General features: G+C 32.7%; 1 protein-coding gene across 1 annotated transcript; it reads right to left on the reverse strand.

Annotated features, from left to right (window-relative positions):
- Positions 1-211: 211 nt before the first annotated feature.
- On the reverse strand, positions 212-18,877 carry LOC126814658 (transcription termination factor 2). The gene is made up of 25 exons (XM_050539963.2): positions 18,783-18,877; positions 16,727-16,835; positions 16,309-16,395; positions 16,002-16,086; positions 14,740-15,247; positions 14,139-14,206; positions 13,529-13,676; positions 12,803-13,096; positions 12,435-12,534; positions 11,408-11,547; positions 10,173-10,301; positions 9,543-9,696; positions 8,219-8,336; positions 6,913-7,109; positions 6,527-6,591; positions 6,212-6,294; positions 6,006-6,097; positions 5,400-5,637; positions 4,584-4,751; positions 4,000-4,067; positions 3,568-3,721; positions 2,751-2,833; positions 2,263-2,337; positions 2,052-2,135; positions 212-1,406 (listed from the first exon to the last, which is right to left on the reverse strand). Exons 1-25 carry the CDS (start codon positions 18,808-18,810, stop codon positions 1,346-1,348), a joined length of 3,336 nt encoding a protein of 1,111 aa, XP_050395920.1. The 5' UTR covers positions 18,811-18,877; the 3' UTR covers positions 212-1,345.
- Between the last annotated feature and the right edge of the window lie 2,637 nt (positions 18,878-21,514).

The following is a 21,514-nucleotide window of genomic DNA, read 5'->3' on the forward strand; positions in this document are numbered from 1 at the left end:
TTAAAAATCTATTTTTATTATCTAAATCGTACATTATATTGTTTTTGTTAAAAAAATAAATTGTTGTCAATAAATAAAATAACATTGTTTGTTATATCTACCCCAAAGAAGGAAATGTTAATGCATGAGAAAAACAGGTATTGGTTAGTCAATGCATAACTCAAAGACATTGTTCATATGTTACTTTACAAGCAGGGTGGGATAGCTAATATTTGCACCATAATGGTGCAATAATTGTGAAACTAAAGGAAATAAAATGAAATGGAGTTTAACATCCTACTGGGCTAATAAAGACGGACATACACAATAGTGTGCTATGAGAGAAATTTTGCCCAAAGATCGGCCTACTCTTCTATAAAATTCAAGGGTTCTTTTACATGCCCGACAATGTGTACACTGGACCTCAGTTTTCCATCCCATCCAAACAACCTTTTGCACAGCAGCACTGACAAGGGGGAACCACGCTGGTAAATCCCGATGAACTTTCTCGGCCAACATGTCTTACTCTTGCTCACTAAACCACTGCGAATCCCAATACAAAGATTTAAAAAATGAAAATTCCTATGGTAAAGAGATGATATCAAAAATGGTTGACAAATGAAAAACTTTCTTCATAAAACGATAATAACTTATGATAGCAGCATTCTATGCTGTTTAATATAATAAAACATATAAAATATGTTACAACTTTAGATAATCATATAAAATAAAAGTTTATAGGAAATATATTAATAGCACAATTTATTAAAAAATATATATATACATAGCACTGTAATAATACATGAAACACAATATCTTGACTAGAGGTTGTCTCCAGAGAACCCCATAACTTCAATCAAATGCCTGAAAAAAAAAACTTTTGAGGGTTTTTATTTATATGCTACAAAATCCATCCTTCAAAGTCTCTTATTTCATTTGACTCCCATCATCACGAAAAATTAAATGTAATTATGCAAAATGATATGAAAGTGTTACTTCATAAACAACAATTGACTTCATTGTTTGTATTGATACAGTATGTCAGTTAGTCTTGTTTATCCTACAAATCTTTACATAGTGCAACATCCTGGTAATTGCAGGTTGTGACAAATAACTACATTTGTACTAGAAAGTGAAAGATAGAAATGAACTATTCAAGAAATACATCAATTGAGAGAAAATTGAATGTATGGGAAAACACATCCATTGTTGTCAGTACGGTCTACTACTGCTTGAATTATCAAGCAAACAAATGTTTATTGTGAAAAGCAAATTTTTCAAACAAAACAGTTTTTTTATTAGAGTTCCATTTTTTCACCCAGCTTCTAAAAGTCTAGAGCAACCTCTGGTATTGACTAGATACATTTTATACTCCAAACATCATTTTCAAGTCATTCATAGACAACTTCTGACTGGTAGCACCAGATCTATAAAATAAACAGAATATACTGTGAAATACAATCTCATATTTTGTGTTATTCTACATATGTGCAATTCATCTTTAACTTTATTCTTAAAGTAGTATAAATTTCTTATCTAAAGCTTTGTATAAAAGCGCTTTTGAGAAGTCAACGTCTGGAATTTTTTTCACTGTATGAATGAACAAAATACTATTAATTATTATTTACATTTGTTAACATTGACAAATCTCTTGATGTCAATGTATATTTAAGAGGATATAAAACCAGGGGTTGCCACGCAAGAAACGCCTACATTTTGCAAGAGATGGACAGAGAACAGGTGACGTTTTGTACAATCAGGGGCCATAATCCAGGATGTTACAGTCCAATTTTTACGAAATTCGAACTCAACACTCATCAGGATACTATGTTACATGAATAGGTTACTGGTAATTTATCCATTATTAATGTAACATTCTGTGTCCTGATACAAGTGTAAAAACATTGATGTAAAAAAAATTGGGAAGTTTGAATCCACAACTGCCGCTGAAAGAGTTTAAGTGGATACAAACTCTATGTATTCCACATCCAAAAGACGTAAATTGTATATCATAATTGAGCGCCAATTAGTTGTTTAGTTCTGTTTCTCTAAATTGTCAGTCAATGACTTACCCACTTAAAACATTATCAGCTAATTGTGTTTTCTTTTTCTGTAAGTCGACTATCTTTTCTTCAATAGTATCCTTACATACAAATCTGAAATTATTTTAATGAATATGTCAATCATTACAACATTTGTCTAAAGAAAATTTAGTCATTTCCTAAAATTTTTAATTGAAGTATTTTTAACATTTGATGTCATAACTGAAATTGTAATCCTTACTTGTGAATAACAACATCTCGTGTTTGTCCAACACGATAAATTCTATCACAGGCCTGGTCTTCTAGAGCTGGATTCCTGATAATAAGGAGGAAAGTTCAATAATACAAGTTGTCAAGTACCTTTCTGAATAAAGATGAAATGTTTGTATTTGTTTATAATTGGAGGTTCTAATCTACCCAGATTGAGACACTTCCCTGTATCTCATGTAGGGTAAATAGATTACCCAAATATAACCATGATATTTGGATCTATTTTATTTTTTTTTATTTTAAGTTAATAACGATATATGGAAATTCTTCTAATAGTAATGGATCCGCGGGCCAGCCATAATCATCCACTACACTGTACAATCCTAGACCGGTTTTGATGCAGCCTTTACTCAAAATAAAAACAAAGTAACAACAAGAAAAAACAACCCAAGAAAAATCTACAATCATATATATATATAACATGGTTTGAAACATAGATTTGAAACATGGTTTTCTTACCAATGAATATCAACAACAAACAAATGACTGCCACCAATTAGATTTAATCCAACACCACCAGCTCTTAATGATACCAACATTACCTACAATTACAAAGTAAAAGTGACTGACGAAAGGAATTTAACAAAAATCATGTCAACCATTTTACTGATCAATCAAAATCTTTATTTTCAAGTGTTTTATACAATAACAATCACTTTTCATTCTCTTTTGTTTTCTAATTTTTATAAAACTGAATATCTAATAAATTGGTCTAGTTGGGTTAATTCTATGAAACAGTGAGACATCCCTCAGATGGATCTAAATTCAATTTCATAACATATTTTAGTCCAGCCTATACAATCTTACAGAATATGTCAAGGCTACATACCAGCTGGCTCATTTTACTCAGAGGACAGAGGACCTTCTTAGAAGTGGAAAGAGGACATAGCTGATCAATTAAGTTTATCATCTTCTGGTAATACAAGGGGGTGTCAAGGGGGGGTTTGGTGTCTAAGTGGTCTAACACATTTGCTTATGATCATAAGACCTGTAACTGAAATTAGTGCTGTGGTTTCGATTCAACACTTGCTAACTGCATGGGTTTTCTCCAGGTCCTCTGAATTCCTCTCACTGCTATATTGTACCCTATGTTAGTCCCCAAATAATCTAGTTTGTGTTGAGCGGACGTTAAACCTCATTTCTCTTTTTCTAACACAAGATCTTACATATTTTCCACACAAGAAGATATTAAGCCTTCTCTATGATCCGACTGGATGAAAGTCACTTTTGTGAAAGCAGTAAAACAAACCAGTTAGTTATTTTGATTAAGATTTACCTCTGAACCTGTTGGATTAGTATTAAAGTCTTCTACTAATTCCATTCTTTTTTTAGCTGGTATATTACCCTGTATAGTACTGTATGTTATACCCATCTCACTCAGATGATATCCAATAATATCTAACATCTTCGTCCATTGTGATACAATAACACTAGAAACAAACAATATGTCATGGGTCTTAATTTTCTTATTTGGAAAGCTACTGATTTTTTTTTTCTTGAAATTTAAAATCAATTGAAAGATTTCTAGCCACTTCAGACACTAATCTCAAATAGCTGTGACACTAAAATGTTTACATGTATGTAAAATTCATGAAATTTTAAGTTTATTTTTTTTCAATAGTTGAACCAGTCTCAGATCAAACTGAATGATGATTTCTGTCAAATAAACCGCATTACGGATAACAATAATCTTTTAACCAAGCATTACCTTTTAATGGCCTCACCCGACGTGTTGCCACTGCGAATAGATTTGATCTTTTCAACTACAGCTGTTAACTGAAATTACAACAAAGATGAATTTATATGCCATTGGTTTGGCACAGACGAGTACAAAGCTTATAGTAGGACTGCTAAGTGCTACACAGTACAATCACATTCTAATATGTTACATGTTCTGCGCATGATCGACTAATACTCGGCCACACATCAGCAGAGAACTGGATGTCTTCCGCCAACAATTGTAATTCTTTAAGTAGATATGACATAACATTTAGAACATTCAACAAGACAATAAATATAAATCATTTCATACTAATATCTCATTCATAACTATAGACTAAGACAATGATCAAAATCCACAAATTGGTGTACAACATACCTTTATATAAAGGTACAACGAAAAAAAATGATGAACTGCAGAGTTCTAATTCCTCTAAAATACTTACAATGGGAGCTAATATATTTATTTTTGTGCTTTTTAAATAAAATTTCATATTGCCTTCAACAGTACATTGTGTTGGATTTTTGGCATGATATAAATGCATTAATACATTTACATCACTTTTAACTAACCTTTGAACTAAAATGATGAATTTCAAACATGGTAGTCAGTTCTTTTTTAATCTCTTCTTCTTTAGGTTTAACTGAGTCTAACATTAGACCCTGCATTTGTTCTTCTAGAGTTAATTCTATATTATCTTTCGATAAGCCTTCACTTTCTAACGTTTCATCTTCTAATTGCTGCAAAACACATATAAAACGAACAAATAAATGAATGAATTTAAAATGTCTGCAACACTTTTAAATACCAGTGGACTTATTTATGAATCCATGAAAACAATTTTTTTTAAGAATTCAGCATTTTCAACACTAGAGAATTAAAATTCTTAAAATATGTTAGCTTTACATTTCATGAAAAAGACGCTGGAAGTCCGTTTTTTAAAATCAGTCTTTTCAAGCAGAATTACAAGTGGAATTTTAAGATATCTATCAATCCTTAATGGTAATACCTTTCTACAATCGCAAGACCTTTATACGATCACAAAACCTTTATCAATCACAAGACTATCATAAGATCACAAGACTATCATAAGATCACAAGACCTTTATACAATCACAAAAACTTTATACGATCACAAGACCTTTCTGAGATCACAAGACCTTTTTAAGATCACAAGAACTTTACAGGATCAAAAGAACTTTATAAGACCGCAAAACATTTATACGATCACAAGATCACAAAACTTTTATTTATTTCGTGCATTACTGGCCTTGGTTCATATGTTAAAACAAAAAGATCCTCCAAAATGCATTGTCTACGAAGAACAAAAGTTACTTTAGGCAATTACCCGAAAACTACCTTAAAATAAACAATGTCAATGTACTTACTTGTTTCATTAAACTTAAATGACAGCAACTCTGTCTTAATCTTAATATCAATACTAACAGCTGACTTCCAGTTGCTTTATTATTACCATCATTACCACTAGCTCCTCCTTTATTTTTATCTTTAGGGCTGATTGACAGCTTGTCGGCAAACTCATCAGCCAATGAGGATTTAGTTTGACCTGACCAGTCACCAGATTCTTTTTCTTCATGTCGTTTCACGTAATTTTGGACAGTAGATCTACATGTAAAAATTGAATAAAAATGTGAGTAAAATGAAGACCAAATATTCTGAAATGAAATAAAAACACCCCCAGATTTAACTTAAAGAGCTTGAGAGACATAATGCAGCTAAATGTAATTTAATCTTCTAAAATGGAAGGTCCATGGAGGTTATGGAAATCAACCTGACCGTTGCATAAATTAAGAGTATGAAGCGTTTTATAACACTTTTGAAATATATCTTTGCTTGGTAGATATTCAACAGTAAAACAGAACCTTTAGATTGATTGCATAAACAGGTCACACATAGCTTAATCTCAATAAGTTGTTGAAGGAGAATATTAAATGCCATAATAGTGAAACAACTTAAAAGAAAAACAAACTTACTTTGTTTTAGAAAATAATTTATCATAAATAGCCCTCTCTTGTTCTGATAATTCTATTTTATAAGTCTCCACAGATTTCTTTGGTAATGGAACCTGTTAAACACATATTGGATGTTTAAAAAGCATAAATACATATACCATTCATTTTATTTATAGAGTAATGATTCAGGTTATGATGTTTTCTATAAAATGATAGAATCAACTTACTAGTAGTTTACCAGCTTTATTTGTTTGTTGTTTAGTTCTACGTAACAATAATGTACGAATAATGGTGTTTAATCTTGTAGTACCTAAAATATATTCAATAAAAATTAAAGAATTAAAACTAATTTTTATGTCTGAAATTACAACAAAGAGACAATATGATAAGGTAATAAATACCATAATTTTACTGCATAAATGATTAACATATGATTTCTATTTCCACATTTTGTAAGTTCTTAATGAATGATTTCACTCCTTTTAAGGATAATTACAGTATTATACTGGTATGTTAAAGATTGTTAACATTTTTAATCGTACCTTTGGCAGTATCAACATTTCGTTTCCAGACTTTGTATTCATCAAATGGAGCACAGCGTAAAAATCTATAAAGACATGTAATAGAAGATGACAAACACTGACCGATGTCGAATTGGACTAACTATTAAGTTCAGTTAAAAATGACATAGTCTCTTTGATTTAGGTCAAAAATAAAATTGTTGATTTACCAGGTAATTAATTTCCATTTTCTTATTTTACATCAGATAAAGCCAATTTTGCATTCAACAGTTGATAGTTTTAAGAGAAATATGCAACTAAATGTCTGCTAACTCTCTACCTGAGTTAAATATAATCGTATAGAGATTGTCATATGTCCCTGACTTCAGCAGATACAAACATAAAACATATTTCATTATTAATCATACCTTAATAATGAGTACATATCTAAGAGATCATTCTGTATAGGTGTACCAGTTAAAGCCCATCGAAAACCAGATCTTAATTTACAAACTGACATAGATGTTTTACTCTTAAAATTCTTGATATTGTGTGCTTCATCTAAAATAATTCTTTCCCAGGCTATTCGTAATATATTAGGTTGTTTGGTACTCGATCCAGCTGCCTGTAAATTAAACACAATCTGAATATACCAATAATAAAAATACTATCAAATAATGAGTTCAATTTGACTGACAGAAATTGGTTTGAACATACGTCTTCTAGTATGGATCAGATGATCATATCTGATTTAATGTTTAAATAAACTATGCAAGTCTTATTTTTCCTTTGTTGATGTTAGTGGTTTAAAGAGCTGTTAGCAATCTGAAGATCTTTACCAGTTGGTAAAAAAATAATTTTAAATTTGAGTATATAGTTGTATTGGAGTGTGTAAAATTTAAACAGACCTGTCAATCCATCGCTTTACAGTATGAAAAGCACAGCAGTCACTCATGAATTGTGTTTTGATACCATAAACGTCCTACAGTTCTGCTCCGAACTGAGCTAATGAAGACGGGCATACGCCATGCAGTGTGCTATGAGGGAAATTTTGCCCGGACAGTGGCACTACAGCCTACTCTTATATCGAATTCCAACTGTCAAGGGATCTTTTACGTGCACGCCAATGTGTACACGGGACCTTGGTTTTTCGTACCATCCAAAAGACTAAACAGCTGTCCTTGTCAGGCCCTCCATCCTGCATCACTGACAAAAGGGAACCACACCGGAAAATCTGGATGAACTGTCTTGGCCAATGCAGAAATAGAACACCCGACCTCCAAGCTAGATAGCCAGCGTCTTACCCACTTAGCCACCGTGACACCCTACAAGAACCAGTGTTTTGATACCAGGCCCCAAGTTCACAAAGGATTCCCAAGCTTAAAATAAGAATTTACTCAAAATTGTTTGCCTTATTTTAACTATAATATAGCCCTTTATAAAACTTTTGTTGTTTTAATGTCTCAAATACATCAATAAGAAATTGTGTGCAACGTTTTGTGTTTCTGAAAGAAAGATATTTGTCATAAACAGTCATTAAAGGTTGAGTAAATTCTTAACTTGAGTCTGAGAATGCTTTGTGAACTTGGGGCCAGTTCTTGGATATTCTCTAATAGTTGAGTTGAAGGTTATTAACACAATAAATAATACTACATGAAATTCCTCTTTAACACTGGAGTGTTACAATATAACTTTTCATGGAACACCTGGTTCCACTTCTAATTTATTACTGACCTTTTCTGTATCTTCCTCTTCATCTTTTAATGGTTGTTCAGCCGATTCTCCTTTTACAATACCAACTTCTATACTGATAATATTATATGTTGTTAATACCACATCATTATCCGCTAATCTACAAATAAAACATTAAAGACAATTCACATTAAAAAGATAAAGCTGTCTTCCTTGCTTGTATATCTCAATCTTCACCAAGTAATTAAACTACTACAAGTCTCAAACTGCAGTAAAAAAATTTGAGAATCAGTAAGTGGAAAGTACAAGGATGGTCTTCCTCGTTATCTCCAGTTGTATCATTCCAGCTTTTCACGAATTCAAATTATCTGCCCTTGATTGTAGCTTGATTCTAGGAACCAATAAAAAAAAAACAGTTTACATACTAGTCTTAGCGTCATTGTTTATGTTCATGACAAAAAAGCAGTTTGTACACACGATTTAGCAATCTGTTTCACAGAGAATTACGAGTCTCGTATAATATCTCTGTCATAGATGACTGCCTTAACATGTGCTGTCACAGCACGCGGTGTGAATCATTGGCTGAATGGCGCGTGCATTGTTTACATAAGACATAACTGCTTCGGAGAGAATGCCGTATTTTAGTCAATTTAATACCCATTTACACTAAATCGGAAATAATTTTTACCTACAAATACGTCAAACGCCTTTATTTATTTTTCCAATATATACAAAAAATGTTTTAGATTTTAATTTGTCGCAGGAAAAAAGTTAATATTTCTAGCTCATTAAGCCGCATCAATGTCATCCTTATCAGTGATTGTCGCGGCCAAGCAAATATTCAATGCGGATCAGTGTGACGATTTAGTTGCAATAAAATGTGAGTTACTTCCCTTTGAAGTTTTTGATTGATCGATAAAAAATAGCATAATTATCAAGTGTCTTCCCCTGTGATAAAATTATTGTGTTGACTAGTTGGTAGAACTGTATATGTGTAATAACTGAACGCATTTCATAAACTTTGTTGTAGGTAATTATTTTACAATCAAATTTATATTGAGCTAAAATATTTTTTATGTTTTATTTCTTCTGTCTATCAGTGTTTTAATAGTCCGTCTACCAAAACAATGTACTTGATATCATGAAAATGTATATGGCTTAACTACAACAAAGTGGTTGATATTTGAATAAATTACTTGAGTAATTATTTTACAATCAAATTTATATTGAGCTAAAATATTTTTTATGTTTTATTTCTTCTGTCTATCAGTGTTTTAATAGTCCGTCTACCAAAACAATGTACTTGATATCATGAAAATGTATATGGCTTAACTACAACAAAGTGGTTGATATTTGAATAAATTACTTGAGTACATTCTTTTCTCTGTTAGGACCATGATATAAATTGACTTTAAGTAAACCTGGTTCACATCTACGTTCTATTTCTTTATTCCATTGATGTATCAGTGATGCTGGACAGATAACCAATGTAGCATTTGATTTGACGACAGATTTACCCACTGGAATAAAAAAAACTTTTAAATTATCTTCTATTTTATATTTCAAAGCAATGATAATGAGCATTAGCTCATTAACCACAGCCACATTACATTTTAATAATGGGCGATTGTCCTTGCTGACCAATAAACAAGTCCTGAATTTTTACTTCATACTTCTGTTACACATGATTACTCAAACAGACATTGATTGTGTTGTAAGATACAGGGTACTTGTGTTTAAGCTACCTAGGTCCCAGTCAACGTAGTGAATTAACAAAGAGAGATAACTCAATAGACAGACCACTTTACTCTCATTGGGGTTGGAATGAGTTTTTGTTTATGTTTTAATTCCTTTTGGATGTCTGCATCCAATCAAAAGCTTCTATATGATATTAGACCGTTATCTTACAGTCACATACATCTGATGTACTTTTGCACCTGATAATTATGAAAATTGAGTATGATTTAGAATTTCAAAAGTAAAATTAATAACTCACATTTTTCTAACTGTTTATCTCTATTTAACCAAGTAGATTTTTCTTCTGTTGTTCCCATCTCTCTAATCTCTTTCTGTTTTAATATCAGTGAGATAGATGTCAACGTCTTACCTAATCCCATATCATCAGCTAAATAATAAAAAGTTATAATTTGTCAAGGTTTTTAAGTACTTGATCATTTTACATGTATATGTAACCTGATAGGAAATGTCTTTAGCATTGCAAGATATTACATATACGTTTTTAAGAAGCAATTTGCCGTGCAGACAGATCCTGAAATACCTCATTTTATGGCATGAAAATCGACTGATAATATGTATAGCCAGTCAATTTACACTTCTAGATAACCCAGACTAGCAACCATGACCGAAATAAGCACAATAGTTTGGTTAAAAGTCAAGTAAGATGTATCTTGTTAAATCAAAAAAATTGTCTGATATATACTCTTCAAAAAGAGTAGGGGATATTCAGAAATAATACAAAACTGCGGAAATGCACTGCTGTTTTTATTAGAGGTAACCAGTGTATGTTAATAACAGGCCAATTGCCTACACATGAACATAAACAGTTCATATGGGTGACTTATCTGACGGCCCCATTTCACTCGCAGCGAAATACACTGTCAAAGTGAAAATAAACGTTTTTGATTTTTGTCTTAATGAGTAATTGCTCCACCAATCCTCAGACATTCAGCCATTTGTCGCAGCATGCTCCTAATCAACCGTCGAATCACGATTTGGGGCAATCTGACCCACTCCTCTTGCAGTGCCAAGGCTAATTCTTGCAGTGTTGTCGGTTGACATTTACGTCGACGAGCACGTCTCCCAATCAAATTAAACGTAACACACTAATGCAAAGATAAGCTAAACAGTAAATCTTTGCAAGAACCGATAGGAAAGCAAACATGGGAAGATAAACCAGCACATGGCAGTTTTCATCAACCCTTGCTTGAAGTGTCAAATTTGACAATGAACCCCTCCCACGTGTATGGCGCTATTGCGTGTCGCATGTGTAGCTCAGTGGTTCTGTTGGGGCGATCTGTGAACATACTCTCAAAGCATGTCAAGTGACCATGACTATTTATCATATCACAACCTGCATAGGTATTTGCATTTCAATATTTATTATGTCTTCAATGAATTTGACAATTTCTATTATATAATCATAAGTCAATTATAAAAGTCCATTAAACAGTGTTCTATATGTATTTTACATATCAAATAATAATACCGAACCTAAGATTCCTCCAGCTGGATGTTGTCTTTCTCTCCATGTTAACCATGATAATGCCTGTCGTTGATGTGTCATTAGATTGACCTTTAAACCTTTAGGATCCTCAGATTCAGCGGTTTCATCAGGACAAGATTCTAATTGCCTAAATAATGATAACCATAAACAAATACTTGCATAATGATAAATGTCCCATTTTGCCCATCCCACATGCCGAAAATATTTTTTTTTTTTACTTTTTGACATTACCCTTTTTAAATGACTTGAAATGTTATAGTATTCATTAAAAACAGAAAAGCACCAAAAAACAAGCAAAATATGTACACTAAAGAACTTTTGTAAACAACGGCTATACAATTTCATAAGATTTAAATCCTGAAGGGTCCCCACATTCTTTATATTTATATGTACAAATGAGTTTGTTATATACATGCTCCTTTTAGGCATGCGAATAGTCAGTCATGATTCGTCACTATGACTGGGAAGTACAGGATGGAAGTATAAGAGAAAAACCCCAGAATCATTCTATACATGTAGCAATCTAATTAAAATATAGATCTATATTTCGTTTCGATGGCCTACACTACATGTAGATCTAACAAGTTATAGTGGGAGTTCACGTTCATGACGTCAGGTACCAAGCAAGCGACATTTGACCTGATTACGTCAGTCATTCGATTAACCAATTAGCAACCGTCATGTATTTTTTATCTACTTTTGCTTTGTTTTGATGCTTATTGCCGCTAATGTCTACCCACAGTTCTGCGCAAAAAAGGTCAAACGCTCGATTGGACAGTCCATTTGATTGGCTGACCCCTCATTTTAAGCAGAACACGAGTTAAATAACAACGCTTCCAGATCCAAGTGTAGTAAAGACAAGTAAAATCGAAATTTTGAACTATAAAAACGAAACGAAATTGGATCTGTGTTTTAATCAGATTGCAACTGTAGCTACAATATTGAAGAAACCCAAATATGGATATTAAGGAATCAAACATGACTTATTTGTACAATTTGAAATACTATAATTACTTGTGTAGTTTCTCTAAAGCATCTGAAGTAATAGTTGTAACTTCTCTTAATCTAGCAGCTGTCATTCTACCTCCATATAAGGTCATAGCTTGTGGGTTGGCTTTAATAATAAGTTGTAAATACAGTACATGTATTTAAAATGATATATATAAGAAATGAATGGGGTGAACATATTTTTGTCTCTCATTAAAATATACTTATTGCTTAATTATAGTATAGTTCTGTTGTCATAAATGCAATTGGTTAGAAGTGCCAGTGATTTGACAATGATTTAAAATATCCTTAATTAAAGTTTGTAGAAATTACATTAGACAATTCCAGACTTTAAATGACTTTATTAACAAGTCTATATTTTCATAATTTCTTACCAGCATACATTTGAGCTAGAATATGAGGTGGAAGTTGTTCTGGATTAGGTAGTAAAGTAGTACCACCGGGTCTATTAGGCTGTGTAACAAGCATGGTTTGATTGGTTCCAGGTTGTGTAACTAATAATGTTTGACTTGTACCAGGCTTCCCAGGTTGTGTAACTAACACGGTTTGACTTGTACCAGGCTTCCCAGGTTGCGCTACTAACACAGTCTGGTTGGTTCCTGTACCAGTTTTAGATGGTTGTACCATATAAACCATTTGACTACCGGCTGGTTTCACTTGTGTCATGGCTTAAATGATATAACAAAATCTTAGTAAATTTCTTTACAACCTTGTGACTGTTATAACCCACCCACCCCATACAGTTATAGCAACACTATGCTTAGTGATTACTGCAACCATACACTTACCATTTTACAATCAAGTGCATGTCTGGAATATCACATATTGTAGTCTTGATCATCAAAGACAGACTGCCAGACAACGAAATATATGCCCACATATATATGCCATCCAATAGGTCCACAATCTTTATACATAATAACATCAATGTTAAAATTCAGTAGGCTTCTTTGTTTTACTAATTTGAATAGATTGGATGATAACTTTTGTTTAAGAGCATTCACATCAATATTCTACAAAATGGGTCTACATGTTCAATGTAAATTTGACATGGGTACCAGTAGAAATAGACTATGGCAAGCTGAAGAATTTAATCATACCTGTAGTTTTTGTTTTAGCCATCTTTTGATTTTCTTTATTTATTTGTTGATCCAGTCTTTTGATTGAACTCTGAATATTCTGAATCGTTAGCATGAGTTTTTGACCTTTATCAGGAAGGCTGGACATTTTAACTGATTTGATGATATTCTGAAAAAAAAAAATGTACACTAAATTAGATGAAAACAGTAATTTGTTTCCTTCTTCTCTACATCATTATACAAAATAAAACCACTGTATCCATACCAAGCTGTATATCTTTGAAAAATGAATTGCAAGTATAGTAGATTTCAAGTAATTTGATAAAAATCTTTATCCATCTAACGATTAAGATTAATAAGTAATAGAACTGTTTAGTCAATTTTGAACTGAAAGGATTGACTGAATAATTACTAGTTACGTCTATATATTCAGAAATCTATTTTGCTTCAAATTGCATGTCTAAAAAAGGATCCTAAATAAAAAGTAATAAAATTAAATGAAGAACCTACTTTCTTTGAATTAATATTTTTAAAGAAAAAGGTCAAAATCACTGTATACATCATAGAATAAATCTGTCTTGTAGGCTGGTATTCGTAAGAAAAATAATTATTATAGATTATTTATATTTACCTTTTGTTTTTCGAGATACATTTGTAATTCCCTTCTTTGTTGTATAGCATCTTCTAAGGATATATCATCTAAAAAAAACAAACAAAAAAAACTCCAATAATACGTAAATTCAAAAGAATATATAAACAATATCCAAATAATGAAAGGGTGAAAAGCTATTAATTGATTTTTGTGAGGAAAATTCCAATTTGACAGAACTGCAGTCTAGTTGTGTGAGTAGAATTATAAGGAGTGAGCAATGTTCTGCTGTGTTGATTCCTAGAGATTGTCTAATTCGGTTAATGCATACTGTTGCCCTGTATTTTAATGTTTACTAAGTCTTAAATGTTCATTGGAATAAGAGATTCCCATTCAAGCCTGATGAATCAAGCAAGAAGTCCTTAGGTGCTTAAGCAAAGGTAAACTCTATCAATCAAGCACATTTAACAAGTATGAAAGCCACCATATCAAACATCAAAGTCAACCAATCAATACACAATTCTCCAAGGAACAAGCATGTCTAGTTTCAAGTCAATCGTAATTGAAGAGTGCCGCCCCAAAGAAGGAGAAAAAAACAAGTTTGGACAAAAAACTCAGACAAGTGATGATGTTATTCACTTACCTTCGTCATCTGAACTAACAATCTCAACAATGTCCTCATCTACACGTTCTTTAGGCTTCTGACGATATGACATGGGGGATTTAGAATGAAGAGAATCAGGTAACTTGGAGTCAATTACTGACTTGGGCAATATAGACACCATTTTGTCTTTAGATGCAGATTGCGCTATTTCTGAAAAACTTCTAGAATTATCTGCTGGTGCATTTGATGTGAAAATTTTTGAATTCTTTTCATCGTATGATTTTGAGCTGGAAGGAGCTGTATGTGATTCTGTCTTCTGGCATGCTATTGCACCATTGTCAGTCTTATTTTCAGGAATCTCGACAATATGATTCTTGGAAATGCCTTCCACATTATTCTGAGGCAATTTATCAGACTTACTAACAGAAACTACAGGCACATCTACACCTGGTTTCAAAGTTTTAACATGATTTTCATGTTTTTGACTGACAACCTTCTCTCTACCGCTTTCTTGATAGTTATAATCTTTCAATGGTGATTTCTTATTCTGTAACCAAAGAAAAACAAAAAGCATGAAAACAATAGTATCAATATTAATGATCTTTCGACCATAAGATCGTCATACAGAGTCAAGTGGCTTGGTTTTCATTCCAAATCTATACATGACACGGGGCACGGTTGCATGCCTTACCTTACTGGATTCTTCGATTTACACCTACTGCCAAAGACCCCTATATTAACTGTGCCATAGTTAGTCATGAAATGACCTAGATCAGGGCTTAGGCCATTACATTGCAAATGTACATGATAAGGGGTATGGTTGCATGCATAAACTCATAGGCTTTCTCTGGATTCCCCAATTTACACTTACTGCTAAAGAGACCCCTATATAAAACCATAATTAGTTGCGAAATGACTTAGAGCTTTGGCCATTATAGACAGGCTAGTTCTTTAGGCAATGAAACAGCAGCAGTTGAGTCTTCTTTAGAGTTTATATAAAAGTTGTCACTATATAATGCTTTAACACTACAAATAATTGATACATGACTGAAATTTGATACATGTACAAGGTACATAAATAGTAGTTGGAAAAACAAGTTTGAAAAGCACAAAATTTCAAAATTCAGATACATGGAACAAATACAAGGTTTGATGACAAGAGAAAGAACTCTATGAAAAAGTAAAGTACCGATTTGACCTCAAACTTTGATTACCACAATACAACAATATTAACTCTTGAACTTTTGAACATATAAAATAATAATGACAATACAGCCAATAATTCAATGAATTATACCCACCTCTGCACTGAGTGTATAATGTCCACACCATGAAGATTTGCCACCATCTTGTGTACTTGATAAACCTTTACATCGGTAAAAATAACTGAAAAAGCAAAGAAAGAAAAAACGTATCACACAAAGATATAAAAAAATCTGGTAAATAGCACTTACAAGTTAAAAAGAATTTGGGTCAAAAATAAAATCTTCATTTTCATTGATTTTGTGTTGAGATATTAGCAACAAACCCAGCTAAGATCTTTATTCTGTACAGTTTAAAATGTATAAAAGTTAGTACCAGTATACTGCTTAAACAATAAATATTTACTTTTTTTCTCCTGTTTGCTTCCCTCTCTGAATAGCTTGTAGATATATCATAAAGTCAGTATGTTTAGGACAGGTTTTTGGTTCAATACTAAAAAAAAACAAAACAGAACAAACCATACATTATTTTTATACACACACAAGTCCAAGTAGTAAATAAGAAAAGAAGAATCTTAGCTTATATTATATACATTAATAATTGAATACTGGGGTGACATACCGGTAAACACACAATATAATTTAATCATCTTGGTGTAATGTTCTCATGATACCATAATATCCTACATTTATAAAATTAAACTAATTCTGGAAGTTCTTGAGCCCATAATCGATATTGATGATTACATCAATCAATAAAGAAGGGTGTAGGAATTTATTAATTACACCAACCAGTTACAATAATTCTAATGCAGTTAACTTACTGTGCTGTCTTTACAAATTGACATTTTTCTTTAGAATGAGGACACACATAAAAGCTTTTGCCTTGATTAGGTCCAGGCTTAGTACCTGTCTTAACAAAACAGTGCATATCTGAAAAAAAACCATCACAAAAGGCATAAGTCACAACAAATTACCGGTAAGTAAAAATTCATTGTAAAGATTTTTAGAGTGAAGAGTATAATTGTCAGGTAATAAATCAATGAAATGGGGATTAACGTCTGAATTTTCAGCTCCCACTGGACTAAATTAATTGTCCGGATGTTTGGCATGCCATGTGTTTACACAGAAAAGGGCTACCACATCTAGCAAATCTTTTAACACAATATTTTCCTGGACATGTAGGTACTATATAGATCCATCTGGCAAACCCTGATGGAGATCACATCGAGATTTCAATAAGCAAACCTGACAATTTTTTCTTCAAAACAACGATTGATTATTGTTATTTGTTATTTATAACATTTCTGCCACAATTAACCATATAATTCTACCTGACATGGGTACAAACCACCATTTTTAAATCGAAGTGATAATAGCTTGCTTTTTCCTGCACTTTAAATTTGACAACTTTAAGTCATAAAGACAGGACTAATATGTATGAAGTGTACAACAGCCAATCAAAGTACTAACCTGATACGAGTTGTGCGTGACTAATGCTGTGTAATTATGAACGTCTGTATCAATTTTGATAAAAACAATGCCTGTTTCACTTTATTGACAATATTTGCAGATAAACTAAAGTTGTTTCACTAGATTGGACTGTGTATGTTTAATAGTATAAAATTAACTTATTTTTAAGATGTTACATGCATTAATAACGAAATTAAATTTGCCAGGCAAAACTAAAGACACCCTCTCGTAGCTAAGGTCATGCACATCTGTATATCCACAGGAATCTGACCTTCTAATCGTATATACATGTATATCATACACCATATCGAACTAGACAATATATAATAAAAAAAAAGAACAAGAATGCAATGCCTGTTCAATCCTCGATTTTACCTGCTCTCGCTTCGGCTTCGGCTGACGTCACACAAAATCAATCCCCAGTGACTAGACCTGTAGACCATTGAAACAAGGGCCAAAGATATTTTTAGTTTTTCTCCCTTTCCATTTTCTCCCTTTTGTCCAGCGATTTTTGTTGACTTTTGGGTGTAGAATCGAAGAAGAGGGTTTGAATATACATTATCTGCCAGGTTTTGCTGAATATTCATGATCTTGAGGCGGAAGTATATGAGACTTTAGAGTTTGGTTAGGTTTTTGTGTGACGTCAGCGCATGGCTTCAATGACAAACGTCAATGAACGAAAATAATATAAATAATGGAAACAAGTGGCTATGATACCGTTTTGTAGGGAGTATTTATGCAAATCAAACGGCTAGATTGAAGAAAAAACATATCTGAGTGAATCGACAGAGGTTTGATTGCCTGACATTACGAATTGATGAAAAATAATCAGCAGAAGTGAGAGCAGGTAAAATCGAGGTGTCAACAGGCATTGCATTCCCGTTCTTTTTTTATAAAAATATTGTCTAGTTTGGTATGGTGTATGCATATATATACGAATATAAGGTCAGATTCCTGTGGAATATCTCAACGATTTTATTTACGTTCTTGTAGCTACATTGTACACTGTAGCCTTCTCTGTACTCGACAGCAGTACCTTATTATAATGTTGTAGAGTTATTCTTCTTTCTAGTTACAAAATATAAACTCAAAAAATTGACATTTGGATACAGTTAGTTTGTTCAGATTGTGCCTGTAGTTTGGAATTTGTCCTGGAACATTGCACATTGTGCCTGTTCTTTATAATTCGTTAACCCTGAACATTAAACTATCATCCAGCCTAAGTAGTAGTAGTAGTAAGCTGAGCTAAAAATAAAAATAAACCAACATAACAAAAAACCCAAACAAATTAAATCAGATGATACTCACTCACTCACCGACTCAAGACTCAGATCGGATAGATCATCTGAGTATATAATATAATTAGTAGCATTAATTCTCGAAGAGCTGTCAGATTACCGAACTTACCATGGCCTGAACAGCTAACGCTCTCCATATTACTTCTCTTTCGTACAGATCAATGTCAACTTTACTTCGTCCAATAACTTGGTCTTTCGCTTTCGGTCTTGAATCAACCGGAAGTTGAAATTTCTACATCCAAATATCCCGCCAATCAGGGCGTGAATAGCTCATTATGCAAACGGGTGTCGTCCACACGAAAAATCTGTTTAAGTCGTCCACCCACACTCGTTTGTGGAGTCTTCCACAACTATTGGTTATGTCGTCCACATCTAAGAATTATAAGACTCGTACACAATTTTATCGTATGGAAGAAATAGCTAGTACTCGTTGACTGTTTTGTTATTTGATTTCAGATCGAATCGCCGATGTTATTTGATTTCAGATCGAATCACCGATGTTTTTGTAATAAATAAAGTATTGTATGATCATTGTTTTGATATAGGCCTAGGCCTATATGTTAGATCGATCGGCATTATGATTTTAGTTTGTTTTGTAATTTTGTTGTTCACCGATGTTACATTTATTTACGAAAACCAGGGAGAAAGGATGATCACGCAGAACTCAAAACAAAAAAAAATATACTAATTTAACTAATTAAGAATACCTTATGCCTTATGTGTTCCGAAAGTAAACTATGTCGTGTGGACGACTTTACGTATTAATACTATTAAGTATTACTATCCCGCCATCTTGCCACTCACCGAAGTACGTAGGCCTAGTTTTAGGTTTTTTTTTAAAATCCAGTACCATTGTTTTGTTTTTTTTATAAATTCGCCTACAAACTTGACATAGATTTAAAGTATTTAAACAAGTTTTGTTCGAATTATGTGTCGGATGTTCACTGGTTTTGAATCCGATCTGCTCCTCAGCGCTCATTGATAAATTGATGATTAAATCCAAAAATGGATAATCGAGACTGTTTTTTTCTTATCGTACCCAATTTAGTAATGATGATTGAGGCTTGGCTTAAAATTCAAAAGCCAATATCCCGGTTCAGAGTGGAGCAATTTGACTGAAATTTTCAACATATTCTACGTTATCAAGATGTCTATATATGTTTTAACTATTATAGCGAGAACGGTCAACTCTTTTAGTCTTTATCTAATCTCTCATAATGCCTCTTTAATCTTTAGAGGGATAGTAATTTAAAGCCCGCTTTCCATGTACACGTTTTTATATTTGTTAGAAAAAAATAATGAAGACCCATTTCCCCAAAACCGTGAAACATAGTGGCCTTTTTTCGATGAGTCTTGAAATTATAATATTAGGTCAGAGCCCGGACACCCCCCCCCCCCCCCCCCCCCCGCGAAAGAGGGCACTCAAAATAGTGTAGCCTCCGCCATGATAAACCTTTTAAATGCTCAATACCACTCTTGTTGTAACTGAATAATATGTCCCAATCTTTATTCTGGTCAACAAATTGTAGGAGCCTACTATTTTAGAATATTTCAATTAATTGATGATACAAATTTCATCTTAACACACCTTATTAAAAATTTTGAAAAATTCAACATAATGGTTTGAAACGTGTAACGTAAACCTTTTCAAATGAAACTTCGATTTAAAAATATTTTCGAACCCTCTGGACAAGTAAAATAGGATGTAATGGATAATTTACACAACAGTACGTAGGACACTTAAACATCTAGTACTTAGAGATATTATTTTTTTTCTGGAGCTTTCAAGCCAGCAAGAGTGTTATTGTCCCTTTAAAACGCCACTGATATGAAGGCAAAGGTTTGTTTTCCACCAATGTCACGAGTTTCATCCCACTCAGGCCGGAATTGCCAAAACGTAGTACTTAAAACACATGTAATGTATACGCCTGTAACTGGGTCTGATAAAAATTTAAAAAAAGCCAAAAGTTTGATCTCCACTCAGGCGGGAATTACCAAAAGGTAATAGGCCTACTAAAAACATCTTCGCCTGCAGCTGAAAATTAGGCGGATAATTTAAAGCCCGCCTTATCATTCAGACACCCAAACTTCGAATCTATGATGGATATTGATGGTCTTCAAGTTCAACCAGAAGCTCAGCTTTTGAGGCCCAGAAACAATGACCTTCACCACCAGTGCCAAATTCAATATGATCCATGTTTAGTTTTTTTAATAGTTTTGTTCGAAATCGCACCCTGTCGGTATTACCATATTTGGTCCACCAAACACATTTCATAAACATGAGAGAATTTGATGAAATTTACGAAAATTATCATTGTTTTTATATATAAACCTATCATTCATTCAGTTTGAGTGCGTGAGATATGACTTCTATATAATATGTGGAACCATTAATCAGTTAAAGAGACAATATGCAGACCATATTACTACATAACTACCACAATGGGTATAGGCACCTAGTGAATATCTGGGAGAAAATAGTGGACAATATTGACACCCATCATCTACAGACATCTTTGTAATTGTTATAATTCGAAATAAGAGAATATAAAATTACCTCGAAATTTGAAGTTATGCTTTTCCATTGGCTGTTGCTACAAAGTCACTCTATCTAATTGTTGGCACAATGCTGTGAGGTCTGCTTTTTTTTAAAGATAGATTGTGATAATTCTAATTAAAGTGTTAAGCTTCTCTGAGAGCTGTCGCTAAAAAACTACCCTATGAACTTTAATATGATACAAAATGTAAAATTATAATTTATTATAATATATTCAAAGTTGAACAAAGGGTTGTTATTTGGTTTCCGTTCGTAAAATGTATCACTTTTTTGTTGTTATTAAT

Source organism: Patella vulgata, chromosome 3 (genome assembly GCF_932274485.2).
Source record: "Patella vulgata chromosome 3, xgPatVulg1.2, whole genome shotgun sequence".
Classification (NCBI taxonomy): Eukaryota; Metazoa; Mollusca; class Gastropoda; family Patellidae; genus Patella; species Patella vulgata.

Coding starts and splice junctions, on each gene's coding strand:
- LOC126814658 (XM_050539963.2), bottom strand. CDS start 18,810: ATGGAGAGCGTTAGCTGTTCAGGCCATG. Junction 9,697..10,172: donor AGATAAACAGTTAGAAAAAT/GTGAGTTATTAA, acceptor TTTTTATTCCAG/TGGGTAAATCTGTCGTCAAA. Junction 6,592..6,912: donor GATATGTACTCATTATTAAG/GTATGATTAATA, acceptor ATGTCTTTATAG/ATTTTTACGCTGTGCTCCAT.